At 47.2% G+C, this 14,123-nt stretch overlaps 1 protein-coding gene across 4 annotated transcripts in view; it reads right to left on the bottom strand.

Moving 5' to 3' along the window:
• KMT2D (lysine methyltransferase 2D) overlaps positions 1-14,123 on the bottom strand; it is a 1,692,256-nt gene that overhangs the window by 1,206,536 nt on the left and 471,597 nt on the right. For all 4 annotated transcript variants that reach the window (XM_086963706.1, XM_086963708.1, XM_086963710.1 and 1 more), the window contains exon 10: positions 8,146-8,285. In XM_086963706.1, coding sequence (XP_086819832.1) covers positions 8,146-8,285 — 140 coding nt within the window. The remainder of the gene's footprint in view (positions 1-8,145; positions 8,286-14,123) is intronic.

Genomic DNA, 14,123 nt, shown 5'->3' with positions numbered 1-14,123 from the left:
AAATCGTACAAAAAACAATCCGTAGATGTTGTAGGCATTGCTAGCTTAAAGCGCGCTGTGGCTCTTTCCATCAAATTGAAGAAACCTCCTACATCCGCCGGAGGCGAATCGACCGGGTCTGGCACTGGTGAAGCCGGATCCGGAGCTATATACTGGTTCCATTCGCTATCAGGGTCCTGATCCTGGTTCTGTCCCATTTCATCCTCATCCGAGGAATCCACTTGGACTTGCGTCTGCCGAGGACATTCTCTCTCATGTTCCTCCTCTGCAGGCCGTACTGACTGTGGTGCCACCACCTGTGGTTGAACCTGCGCTTGACCTTCCACTGGTCGCGACCCTTGCCTGCTCCTATACTCCTCCAGCATTGCCCTTAAGTCTGTCAAAAGACTCATAGGCATCGTTACCATGCCCTGCTGTGGCTGGGTTTCCTGGTATGCAACTTGCCTTTGTGGTCGCTGTTCCTTTTGATAATAATACTCCTCATCTAAGTCCGAATCATGGTACTTTAGATTCAATTGAGATGGGCTATATGCGTCCCCAAACATCTCATTCTCCTCCTCTGAGTAGTCCTCTTTATCCAACAAAAGGGCCGGAGGCAATGAAGGCACCTTCCTTGGTGATGTCATATCTGGAGTTATCCTCCTCCTTCTGATGCTTTCTGTAGCACCTGCCGTCGACGGCGTTGAAAACAAATCCACCGTTTCCTTGCTCTGAATCGTCGTCGACGGGACCGTCGACGAGAGTCCCTTCACCGTCGACGGCATCGTCGACGGAACTGTCATCGTCGACGGATTCATCATCGTCGACGGGATAGTCGACGGAACTGTCATCGTCGACGGGCTCGTCGTCGACGGGATCGTCGCCGTCGAGATTGTCATCGTCGACGGCATGGTCTTAGTCGACGAGGTGGTAACCGTCGACGTGGTTATCGTCGTCGACGCTGTCGTCGATCCAGTCTTCGTCGACGGAATCGACGTCGAAGTCCTCGTTGACGCTCTCGTCGTCCTCGTCGTCGCTGGATGGCTCGTCGACGACTGAGGAGAAATAATCACCTCAGATGCTTTAGAGTCCTTCTTGACCCCTGTAGAGGCCTCTACAGTCGGTTTTTTGACGGACTTGGCTACTTTTTCCTGGTGGGAAGGCCCAGCCGAGCTCTCATCCAGTTTAGCCTTTTGCACCTGCAGTGCTTGCCTTTCCCTCTCCTTTACACTCACGTGAGGAGATTCGTTAGGCCCTGGCTTGCCAGACCTATCAGAGGTCCCACGCATAGCCTTTGAGGGGGGTTCAGTTGAAATCTCCACAGATGATCCACCCCTCTTCAACGACGTCTTTGAAGATGATGATCTGGCATCTTCCTCATCACCAGAAACCACTACTTCCCTCCTTTCCAACTTCCTTAGCCACAGAAGCAGCCTTCCTTCACGATCACGGAGGGTTTTCACTGACATTCTCCTGCATATACTACACCCCTCAACCTTATGGTCTGGGTATAGACAGTATATACAATCACTATGTTGATCTTCAGCATAAAGTCGTTTTTTGCCACAAGTGGCACAAGACCTGAAAAGGCTCTTCTTTTCCTTATCAGCCATGACAAAGCTGAAAGAAATCCTTCCAGAAAAACTGTTTAAACAGTACCTCAAGTTGAAGTTAGAGCAGAGCTCTAAGGAGACTCCCTGTCACCAACGATGCGGTAGAAAATCTGAGGCTCTGAGCTTTCTCAGGAAGGTTCTACAGGGTGAGGCTGATCTGATTGGTTGCTAAGGGGACTTTGGGTCTTTTTACATAATGACACCAATAGGCTACAAAAGATAATGAGGCCTAGGCCTAATTTTTTACTTTTTGACACCTATTAGGGTGTATTTACCTAGGTATATATATATATATATTATTACCGAGGCTCCCATTCCGACGACGGGGAATGATACAAGCAATGGGAATCTATGAAAGTTCCAATACTGGAGTAAATTTCTTGACTTGACTTGACATATATATGTGGGTCAGGAATATCTGGCATATCCTGTGGGTTTGGATACTCCCAGTCTGGTGAACCGGTTGGGTAGGGAAAAGGGTCATCTGGGTCTGATCATCCTCAGCATTTTGAGGCGTATGTTGTGGAGAACAAAGAGGAGAATTTTGAGGTGAAATGTTTAAAGGGAGAGCAGGAGAAGATACAGGAGAAGGAGGGTGCATAGGAGATGTGGCAGAGTCCTTCTTGACAGGAACTGGAGGTGTAGGTGCTGTATCGGACTTACTCTTTGTGTGGTGTGGTGGAAACAGGTCCTGTTTCTGGGTCTAGGTATATCCTCTTTTGCAAAGGATCAGGTCTAAAAAGATCTTCTTGAGAAATTGCCTGCGGTGCCGATTTTTTCGGCTCCGGGCCTGGTTTCTGCGTCTTTAAGTTGTTGTATAGTCCTGTGGAGTACTTTTCGGCACCAAATGTATTGTTTTCGGAGTCGAGCCCTCGTTCGAGGGCTTGGAGGCATCGGAAAAAAGTTGTGTGTTTCGGCATCGAAGATTTTCGGGTGAAAGCAGGCTTCATTGGTTTTCGTGCAGTCTTGTCTTTAGGAGTCGACGGTTTGAGTGTTTTTCGGAACCAGGACTTCTTTCGGTTTCGATGCCGAGGGAGCTGGTAGTATCGGCACGTGCGGTTTGCTATGTATGGAGCGAACTGAAGGCTTTAATAATTTCTTTGGCGCCTGGCTCTATAGCGGGGCTTTCAAAGCAATGTCTCGGTCTCGACTGGGCCCCGAAGGCGGAGTTTTGACCTTAGCCTTTGGTTTAGGTGTTGGGGCTGGGGTAGGGGCAGTCGTACTCACACGTTGACCTGATGGTATGGATTCATAGGAGTCATCTGCCTCTGATACGATCTGGAGATCAACGGAATCTTCCTCCGGGACACATGGACCTTCGTCGAAGATATCCACCGGTTCCAGAGCTGATCTCTGCATGTCGTGTCGACGGGCCCTCCGATCTCGAATGGTCTTCTTGGATCGAAATGACGCACAAGTTGTGCAGCTCGACTCGTGTTCAGGTGATAAACACAGGTTACACACCTCGTGATGGTCGCTGTGTGGACATTTTGCTCAACCCCCCCAGGGCATTTTTTGAATGGTGTCCTTTCCATGAGGTGTAGGCCTCACCACATGGGTAGGCCCAACGGCCCCCGTCGACGACCGGAATCGAAGTTATGAGGTCAAGTCTATGTATATTGAAGTTAAAGTCTGTTTTCAGAAAGTTCTGCGCGTTGGAGTCTTTGAAAAGTAGGTTTTCGAACCGGAGCGGAAAAGTTGCATCCGAACCCAGTGGCAGAAAAAAACAATCTAAGGATGGAGCCGATGCCCATGCGCACTATCGTCCAAGGGAGGAGTCACCTATCTTGTGACTACAAAATCTTCTTCCAAGACGACAACAACATGCAATCATCCGAGCCCAACACCAGGTGGCGATCTAATGCTAAGTGTACAATCTGCAGCTCATATGCCTCGAACATAGTGTTAACGGTTCAAAGGTAAGTACTTTGTTGTGGGAGTTGGTAATCTGGGGTTAGACTCAGGGATCACCAAGGGTCAAGGATGCACTCTTGTTACACCCTCAGCGGTACTAGGGCGGCTGGGTGCAGAGTGCTGAGGCCCTAAGTTATACAATGGGGGTTAGGGGGGCCTCTGGTTGGTGGCTGCCGACTAGCAGGTCACCTGGGTTATGGGAGCAAAGCTCCTGGACGTAAGTTCAGGGCAAATGGGGGTTTAGGCCAACACAAAAGATGCACCCTCAGCGGCACTGGGGCGGCCGGGTGCAGAGTGCTCTTTTGTCGTCAGGGATAGGGGGCCTCCGGTTGGTGGCTGCTGATGAGCAGGCCACCTGGGTTATGGGACCAAAGCTCCTGGACGAAAGCTCAGGGCAAATGGGGGTTTAGGCCAGCACAAAAGATGCACCCTCAGCGGCACTGGGGCGGCCAGGTGCAGAGTGCTGTTTTGTCGTCAGGTGCCCTGTAACTTTCAATGGGGAATCTCCGGTTTACTAATACAGCAGGCTCGGGGACGAAGGGCTTCTGGGTGCAACCACCACTTAGAGAGGTAAGTTGGGATGTTGGGGGTTGGTTAGGCACCGTCGGTTGGGCCACCTAAGGCCATGGGGCATCTGGTGCAGGGGTGACTTTAAGCGTCGGATCTTCTTATCAGCTCCTGGTCGCGGTTGGGGGGACCTTCCTGTTTGAGTCTGCAGGAGTCGGCTGGAGGCAGATAAGGGGTCACCGTATATCGGGTCATGATCGCCGGGGGGCCTCCTTGTGGTGTTTGCCCACTTAAGCTCCGGCCGTAGATGCAGAGTACGGAGTGGTGCGAATTTGCAGTTTCAGACCGAGGCCAGAGGTTGTTGATGAAGAAATCCGGTGTTCACAGGAGACACAGTCTTTGTGGTTGAAGTCCGGCAGGTTCTCTGGGGTTTTCGAGGTTGCAGGCTGCAGGACACACCAGAATTTCGCAGGAGCAGGTTCGAGGTGGAAACAGGTCGGTAGGGCTAGGGCCAAGTCAGTGGGTGTCTTTCTCTTGTTAGTTTCGGCACGGCTGTTTGGTAGTTTTCTTGTTGCAGGTTCTTGTCCGAGGAAGCAAGGTTCAGGGATACCCCTAAATACTAGTTTTAGGGGTGTTACAGGCAGGTAAAAGGTTGGGACCAATGGGTCCCTTTCCTGGGGTGGGTACACCCCCTTTTATGCCTCCCTCCAGTGGGAGGGGGCATAAGCCTTTCCCTGGTTGGCCGAGTCCCCCCATGTACAAGATGGCGGGGACAGTCTTCCTTCACCTTGCATCCCCCACCTGAGGGGTGTAGTTGACAGAGGTGGGTTGAGAACCAGTGGGGACCAGTTGCTAAAAGCAGCAAGTGGCCTGGGGAAGCTCAGAAAGGCGGCAAGGCTTTGAAGCTTCCCCTCCGTGGACCCTGCCCATCCTGGAGGGGGGAGGCTTGGCACCTCGTCCTAGGATGTGCATTGAGTCAGGCTCCTGAGAGCAGCAGGCTCTCGACCCAGGGGTCCAGAAACCGGTCTGGTGAAGGCAGCTGAAAGCAGCCCCTCAGACTGGACACTAGTGGTAGGTTAGTTTTCAGGGAGCGTCTAAGATGCCCTCTATGTGCATTTTTTCATTAGATTCCACACTGGTATCAGTGGGTTTGCTTAATTTGCTGAGAAGTTTGATACCAAACTTCTCCGTTTTCAGTGTAGCCATTATGGTGCTGTGGAGTTCATAACAAACTCCCAGCACCATTTATTATTAATGGCAGCACTGCACTTACAAGGTCTAAGAATGGAACAAGACACTGTAGGGGTACAGGGCTCTTGCACCTGTACCCTACCAAACGGTATAGAGCACCCAGCTAGATGGGTGACTGATCTATGCAAGGGCACTGGGTTGTAGGCATGGCACACAGGGATGTGTGCCATTTCGAATCTTCACTTTGTTCTGCACCAAAACACGCATCCTGCAAAAGCAGTGTGAGTGTGAAGGTACAGGACCTCTAAGGGTGGCACAATAAGTGCTGCAGCCTTTAAAAGCCTGCTCTGGTCACAGTGCCTTGGGTACCTGTGGTATCATTTACCAGGGTCTAACCTGTGGCCAGAGATGCCAATTGGGTTTAGGTTTTTATGCAGTTTTAGGGAAAGAACATAGGCCCTGGGTACCTGGTTAGCAGGAGCCCAGGGCACACTCAGTCAAAGCACATCAGCAATTCAGCAAAAAGTGGGGGCAACCATGCAGAAAGAGGGCACTTTCTCACAAGAGGGTGCAAGCAACAATTATTTCGAGGTATGGGGGCATATATTAAACATATATGTATTAACCTTCATGTCTAATCACACCGCTCTTTATTGAAAATCATAAACTTGTTTTTTTGCAGTGCATGAACGCATTTGAACGCGTTGGTTATCCGAATGGCGATTCCTTTTGTTGCTTGGAATCATCACGCAGCAGCTTTCTTTTGTGTACTGATTTTCTGGTTCACCTGTGGGTTTAGGGACACTCAGTTGGTTTCTCCAGGAGTGACACATTTGCATGACATACTTTGTTGATCAATGGCCACTTTATCTTCATATCGGCCATACAACCTTTTGGCTAGAGCTTAGTAGTGGAGGTGCTGTTGATGTTGGTTCTTCTAAATCACCCAAAGGGTCTGTTAATGTAATACGTGATGTTTCTTTGAATGCCACAGTTTTTTTTTTTGGAGTATATAAAAGGTTTGAGATAATGTTTTTCAATATGATTAGAGGAATATGGAAATACATATATACACACACACACACACACACACACATATACATATATAATATTTTTGCAATGCCCCCTGAAGAAGGGTTTCGGACACACAATGCATTGGGAATGAAATGGATTGATTTAAGACACAGCTGTCTGCTTTCATGTTAAATGAATTCTTGTACAGAACATTTATTGAAACACATATTTATTGTTTGAACCCTCATAAGTTGTGTATGAAATTGATTCACTTGAATATAATAATTTATTAAGATTTGATGTACGGGCCTGACTGTTTTAGGCACTCTGTATCCAAGAAAATGAGGTTTCCTGGATCTTTCATAACTCAGGGATGGGTTTGCGGTTTACTCCAGAACACGAAGCCTGCAGTGGTAATGTGTAGGTGTTCTGGCGAGGCATCTCAGAGGGTGGAATAATACATGCTGCAGCCAAGGAGGCCCTCTCTGGTCACAAGGCTCCTTGGTAAATACAATAAAACTTCCTAGGCAACGGATACCTGTCGAAGATCAGTCTAAATAAACAAAAGAAGAGCCGCAATATAGTGACACACAATACAGACGATTACATAAAAAATATATGTATGTATTTATTGCAAATTATAAAAAAAGTACATATTAATCTTTCAATCACATTAAAAACAAAAACTGTAAACAGTTACCACCTTCACTTGTTGATTACCCTTATATGTATAACAACTGTTATTCCTGATAAAAAGAATGTTTTTAAATTAACACAGTGACCAGATTATACAGGTTGTGTTTACAGTTTTTGTTTTTAATGTGACTGAAAGATTAATATGTACTTTTTTATAATTTGCAATAAATACATACATATTTTTTTTTATAAAACGTCTGTATTGTGTGTCACTATATTGAGGCTCTTTTGTTTATTTAGCCTGATCTTCGACAGGTATCCGTTGCCTAGGAAGTTTTATTTTACCCTGTCTTAGGAACTCCATTTTGGATTCAGGGGGTCCCTGTTACTTTACATTCACAAGGCCCCTTGGTACCAGGTGTACCTTTTACAAGGGACATACAGGTGGCCCAGAGGTGTGCCAATTGTGGAGACAAAGTTACAGTTTTAGGAATGAACACAGGCCCTGGGAACCAGATTCGGAGGGACCCAGGGCACACTTACGCAAGTTGGCATCAGGTATCTGGCATAAAGTTAGGGAGGTAACCATGCAAAAAGGGGCACTTTCCTACATTAACTTAATGAAGCTGTAGAACAAGTCTTTTTCCAGGTACTGAACGAATGACTCATTTTTCTAAGAAAAGTGTGAAACCACCTCCAGTTCTCAGGAGTCCAATAAACTTCACAATTGTTCTACTCTTCTCTTTCCTTCCAACCGGAGCAAAGTGTGGTCCCTTTTTCCTACAACTGTCAGCCTGAAGAAACTCGTATGAACTACCCAGTGGACTTACAAGGTTGCACAGTGGCAGGAGTCACAGATCTCCTGAAATGAGGTGGGAGAAAAAGCACTAGCTGAAGCACTGCTGTCTACTCAACTAAATCTAGAAATGCATTAAAAAATAAATCAAATAAATGTTTTTAGATACAAATTTACCCTAAAATAAACAAGATATGTGCTGTTTGTGACTAGACCAGAGCAGATATGTTGAAGATTAGGTTGTCAGAATCATCCTCAAATCCCAACTTCGTTTTTTTTCCACTACATCAAACCTAAAGTTATAGATGATTATTCCTCCAAGGGCCATATTGCCAGCCCTGATTAAGAGCTACACATAGCAGTGCAGTTTCTGGACTCTCCCAACATCCCCGAAATTAACCCGTGTGTTCAGACAAAGTCTAGTAACAAGCCCCTCTGCTTTTTTAGGAACTTTCTCATTTAATCCTAGATGCCTCTATAAAATGCAATACTTACCTAGTGGTTTGGCTTTTAATTCCAAATGTTCCTGTGTTGTAGTCATGTTACTGACTGCATTCTGAAGTGCTCTGCAAGCGGGACAAGAATAATCAACTGCTAGCCGATCCAGGGTGCCTTCGCACTGTGTGTGAGTGAATCTGAGGGACAAAAACAGGAGTCAAACAGTCAACAATGAAAAAGACAAACTTCAGAGGCATCAGGAATACTACTGAATTACATGAACAGATTCATTTGGTAGGTGAGTGTCTGTATAAAAATTTGGGGCTACCAAATACTACCTCAAGAACCCATTTTACTAGTCTGAACTCAAAACACTGAAGCTTAATACAACTACATCCATGTTATTGTTATGTTAAAAACCTTCGTATAGCACACGTTCACTGTCCTATTTCTTGGCGCCGAGTACAGGAACATAATCTGCAGCTCAGAGTCTCATGCTTTTGTAAAGTGACATGTTTTTAGAAGTATTCTAAATTTAGAATAACAGACGGACAGTCTGATATTAAGGGGGAAAGAGTTCCAGAGCGAGCTGGAGGGGTGTGGGGGCAAATAAAAATAATCTGGAGCCTCTTAATCTCTTCTTCCTAAAAAGGGGAATAACCAGGATATTGCGATATGATGACCTCAAATCACGTGAAGGTGTGTACTTTTGAATTCTGCAGATGAACTCAGGACTGTATCCATAAAGGGTTTTAAAAATTATGCATCCTGTTGACAGCAAAGGGATTTGCATATCATCTGCTTAGTTAAACATTCTCACCTCCATTTTACTCAGAGTAGACAATACAGTATATATATATATATATATACACCCACACACACACACACACACACACACACATATATACATACACTAAAAAAAAAAACTAGATTTTACCGATGTTATAGTTCGGAATTAGCATTTAAAAAACCTTAGAAATTCACTGAAAAAACCATAGGTTTCTGGGACGTTATAGTTAGTTGGACATTTGCCTGGTATAAAACACGAGAAATTCGCCAGTTATAGTTAGTTGCGCTAACTATAACTTGCGCGCCCGCAATGCACTGCTGATGACGTCACATATTACATCACTCACGACATGGTCAGTGGCATCACTGTAAAGGAAAATGCTACTTATCAGTATGCATCTGTTCTTGGCATGTAGAGCTGCAGAGTTGTACACTATGCATAGATCGCCACCTTGTGTTGGGCCCAGATGTTTACAGTTTGCTGTTGTCCTGAAAAGTTCTTTGGAAGTCAAGAGATAGGCGACTCCTCCTTAAGACCACATTGCGCATGGGCATCGGCTCCATCCCCAGATTGTTTTTCGCCATTAGGGAAATGATGGAGCTTTGCAAGTACAGGAAGGATGCCCGTGTAATTTTTATCTAATTAAGATAATACTGGAAAAGATAAGGGTAGCCGGAGAGGCAGCTCTACATGCCAAGAACAGATGCATACTGGTAAGGAGCATTTTCCGTTCGAGGCATAGGAGCTGCAGATTGTACACTATGCATAGATTATATAGCAGTACCCACTCTTAGGGGAGACCACCCCTATCTGTTGCAGTAGTTTGTAATAATGTTTTGAGAACAGCCTGGCCCACATTAGCTTGTTGTTTTTTTTGCACATCTACACAATAGTGTTTTGTGAATGTGTGCGGTGTAGCCCATGTGGCTGCTCTGCAGATGTCATCTAGGGGAATGTTCCCTAAAAATGCCATTGAAGCCCCTATCTTTCTGGTAGAGTGGGCTTTAGGAGGTACAGATAGCATATGTTTAGCTTTGTGGTAGCAAATCTATCTGTATGCATTTGACAATCCATCTAGCTATTCCAGATTTTGAAATGGGATTGCCCTTGTGTGGTGGTGAGAAAGACACAAAAAGTTGTTTTGTCTTAAGAAAGGGTTGTGTTCTTTCTATGTAGTATAGTGTTGGAAATGGGATCCCTTTATTATTATTATTAAGGGTAGCTTATAAAGCGCTTGGTTACGCAGAAGCGTGTCCCCGCGCTACAACTGAAGAACTCTGGACAGTGTTAAGGAGTGAGCCCAATTATCTGGAAAACAGGTATGTTTTTAAGTTCTTCCGGAAGCTGGATTCAGATGGGTCTAGGCGGAGATAAAGAGGCAGGGAATTCCAGCTTTTCGCTGCCAGATGGCGTAAGGAGCGTCCGCCCATGCGGGCCCTTTTAACCCTAGGAACCTTAAGTAGGCCTCCATGTGAGGAGCGCAGGGCGCGTGATGGTGTATACCTGGTCACTAGGTTCTGAAGTGGAATTGGTGTTTTCCTAGCAAGGATGCGGTGACAGGTACAGAGGGCTTTGAATTCCACTCTGCTTTTTACTGGCAGCCAATGGAGGGTTTTAAGAGCGGCCTTGGTGTCCGATCTTTTAGGGATTTTTAGGATGAGACGGGCTGCCGCATTCTGTAATACCTGGAGGCGATTTATAGCCTTACAGGTGGCTCCCAGGTACAATAGGTTGCCGTAGTCTAGGCGTGATGTCACAAGGGCATGTACCAGTGTTCTCCGTGCGGACATAGGAAGGAGGTCAAGGACCTTCCGTAGAGTTTTTAAAACGCTAAAGCAGACACCCGCCACTCGGTCTATTTGGGGTCCAAAAGACAGGTCAACATCGAGCCATACGCCAAGGTTTTTGACTCCCTGGCGGGGTATGGGAGCCTCACCCAGGCATGGAGGCCACCACGCCGATGACCAAGCAGATGGACTCCCCCCCACAACGAGCACCTCGGTCTTGTTGCCGTTTAATTTAAGGCAGTTGGTGGACATCCAGGTTGCAAGATCTTGCATGCAAGCCCTGAAACTGTCCATCGCAAGACCGGGTGCACGCGAGAGGGAGATACCCAGCTGCGTGTCATCGGCGTATGACACAATGTTCAATCCATGACTCACGGCAATCGAAGCCACTGGAGAGACATAGAGATTAAACAAGGTTGGGCTCAGGGACGAACCCTGGGGAACGCCCAGTCCCAAACCTATGTCTCTAGAGTAGTAGTCACCCTGGCGGACTTGAAAGCTTCTCCCAGTCAGGAAGGATTGTAACCATTGGAGTGCAGCTTCGGATATTCCTCCATTATTCAGACACTGCAGCAAGTTGACGTGCGCTACAGTGTCGAATGCTGCACTCAGGTCCAATAGGATGAGGGCCATGGTATGACCCTCATCCGCCACCTGACGTAGGGTCTCCACCGCTGTTAGGAGTGCAGACTCCGTTGAATGGCGGGGACGGAAGCCGAATTGAGTGTCGTGTAATAAGGCGGCCTTTTCCACGAAGTCCATCAATTGCATATTGACCGTTTTTTCAGCTACTTTGGCCAGATAGGGAAGGAGTGAGATTGGACGGTGGTTCTCTAGTTTCTCAAAACTGATAGTTGGTTTCTTCCTTAGAGGTAGAACTACCGCCTTTTTCCAATCTCTAGGTACTGTCATGGTGCTAAAAGACACATCTAGTAGATGTCTGATGTAGGGTTCCAGTGCCTCCAGACTGTCTGTCAGGCGTTTGGGTGTGGTAGGGTCTCGTGGAGAGCCAGACTTCACCGATCTACAGATTTTTAGAAGATCTTCCGGGGGCGGGGTAACAAAGTTGGTCAGTCTATGTTTATCACCCCATTCCCTTGGGCTTTCAACAAATTCTGCCCCGGTTATGGGTTGCGTTGGGAATGCTGAGTAGATTTTGGTTATTTTTTCTGCAAAAAAGTCTTCGATTTTATCACACAATTCTGGCGAACAGTCGTCAGGGACAGTGGCTGATTTTCCGCTCGAAAGAGTTTTGTAGAGCGAAAACAGCTCTTTCGCCGAGTTACCAGCTTCACTGATTCTGGACGTATAATATGCTGTTTTAGACTTTCTGATTAGGCCATGGTAAAATCGCCTCTCAGTCAAGTAGGTGATTCTAGTTTCTTTAGAGAAAGTCTTGCGCCATTCTCTTTCGGTTCTCTTCAGTGCGGTTTTCAGGACTCTTAGTTCATCGTTGAACCATGGGGCAGTTTTTTTTTTTGCACGGCCCCCAGATTTGGCTTTTAGAAGAGGAGCTGTGCAGTCTAGTGCCTCATTAATGCGTATGCAGAGGTTAGCATTGGCTGTATCAGCATCATCCCCTCCGGGGCTCCCCCCTTTAGTCAATGCTTCGCAGAATTTAGACTGGGAGAAAGTAGCCCATTTCCGCTTGAGGTGATACAAGACTGTTGGCTGCGGGGGTCTACTTCCGGGAATTCGTATGGTAAAAGGGACTAGATAATGGTCCGACCAGGGAATGGGTATAGGGGTCATTGCTTCTACTTCCCCCCCAATTGACAAATATGGGATCCAACAGATGACCCAACTGATGGGTAGGACCACTAACAATTTGATTCAGTTGGAGGGCTCTTAATGCCTGACTAAAATTCTTACTAACGCTGTCGGAGGGATTATGTATGATGTAAATTAAGGTCACCAAGTACCAGAAACTTATCTCTGCACAGTACGGTCTCCATAATGCCTTCAACCAGACTCTCCTCGAACCTGGCTATAGGGCCTGGGGGTCTGTAAATTAGCATGCCCTTTAACGTATAGTTATTGTTCACTTTAACAGTGAAGCTCCCTGCCTCACTGTCCAGGATGGGAGAACTGTCTAGTTGGCATCGCAAGCTTTCTCGAGCTATAATTGCGATGCCCCCTCCTCTACCTATGGGTCTGTCCTGTCTATGTATTGTATACCCTACTGGAAGTGCCTCAAGGGCATCAGGTGTGGACTCATTATCTAACCATGTCTCTGTTAGGAACACAAGATCCCATTGCTTCTCAGTGAGTAGATCATATAGGTCTAACCTGTGTTTTCTTAACGATCGTACATTAAGCAGTCCGCAGTGTAAAGTATAGCCCATACTAATTGTATTCTTACCAAGGTCATAGGAGAAGTGACAGTGTTCGCAGCCCATGTTATCTTCCACGCATAAATTATGCTTGCAGGACTCATCGATATTGCGGCGTGAGTTCAGTAATTCCTGCTTGCTCCACCGTATGTGGTCATCTAGCGGAGCATGGGGTGTGACCCTGGACCGCGTACGATCGCGGACGGGCGCAGACGGGCTTGACTTAGGCTCGACTTCGGAGCGATGACGGCGCGCCCGCTGCGCGTCCGGGGAGGGTTCACTGATATAGTGGCGGAGGGCGTGGCCTCAAGGTGGGCGTGGCTTGAGGGTCGAGCGCGCGAAGGCGGCAGCGCGGTTCCCCACCGGCAATCAGCGCTAGAATCCGCTGTGCAAGTGCTTCCCAGCAGTAGGCAGGTTAGAAGGGGCTCAAGAAGTGCAAGTGCTTTTAAAAATACACAGAATACAGTGACACAATTTTAAAATATCACAAGCTCAATCTCCCGGCTTTCCGCCTCAGGAGTGCTTCAAGTTGTTAGGCGCGCTAGTGAGTCAGCGCGACTAAATAGGTCAGGGGAGTGGGCGTGGCCTCAAAGTGGGCGTGGCTTGAGGGTCGAGCGCGCGAAGGCGGCAGCGCGGTTCCCCAATGACAATCAGCGCTAGAATCCGCTGTGCAAGTGCTTCCCAGCAGAAGGCAGGTTAGAAGGGGCTCAAGAAGTGCAAGTGCTTTTAAAAATACACAGAATACAGTGACACAATTTTAAAATATCACAAGCTCAATCTCCCGGCTTTCCGCCTCAGGAGTGCTTCAAGTTGTTAGGCGCGCTAGTGAGTCAGCGCGACTAAATAGGTCAGGGGAGTGGGCGTGGCCTCAAAGTGGGCGTGGCTTGAGGGTCGAGCGCGCGAAGGCGGCAGCGCGGTTCCCCAATGACAATCAGCGCTAGAATCCGCTGTGCAAGTGCTTCCCAGCAGAAGGCAGGTTAGAAGGGGCTCAAGAAGTGCAAGTGCTTTTAAAAATACACAGAATACAGTGACACAATTTTAAAATATCACAAGCTCAATCTCCCGGCTTTCCGCCTCAGGAGTGCTTCAAGTTGTTAGGCGCGCTAGTGAGTCAGCGCGACTAAA

This window comes from Lissotriton vulgaris, chromosome 1_1, assembly GCF_964263255.1.
Source record: "Lissotriton vulgaris chromosome 1_1, aLisVul1.2, whole genome shotgun sequence".
In the NCBI taxonomy this organism is placed as follows: Eukaryota; Metazoa; Chordata; class Amphibia; order Caudata; family Salamandridae; genus Lissotriton; species Lissotriton vulgaris.
Note: the sequence above shows the minus strand (reverse complement) of the source record. Positions and strands in the feature narration are given on the sequence as shown.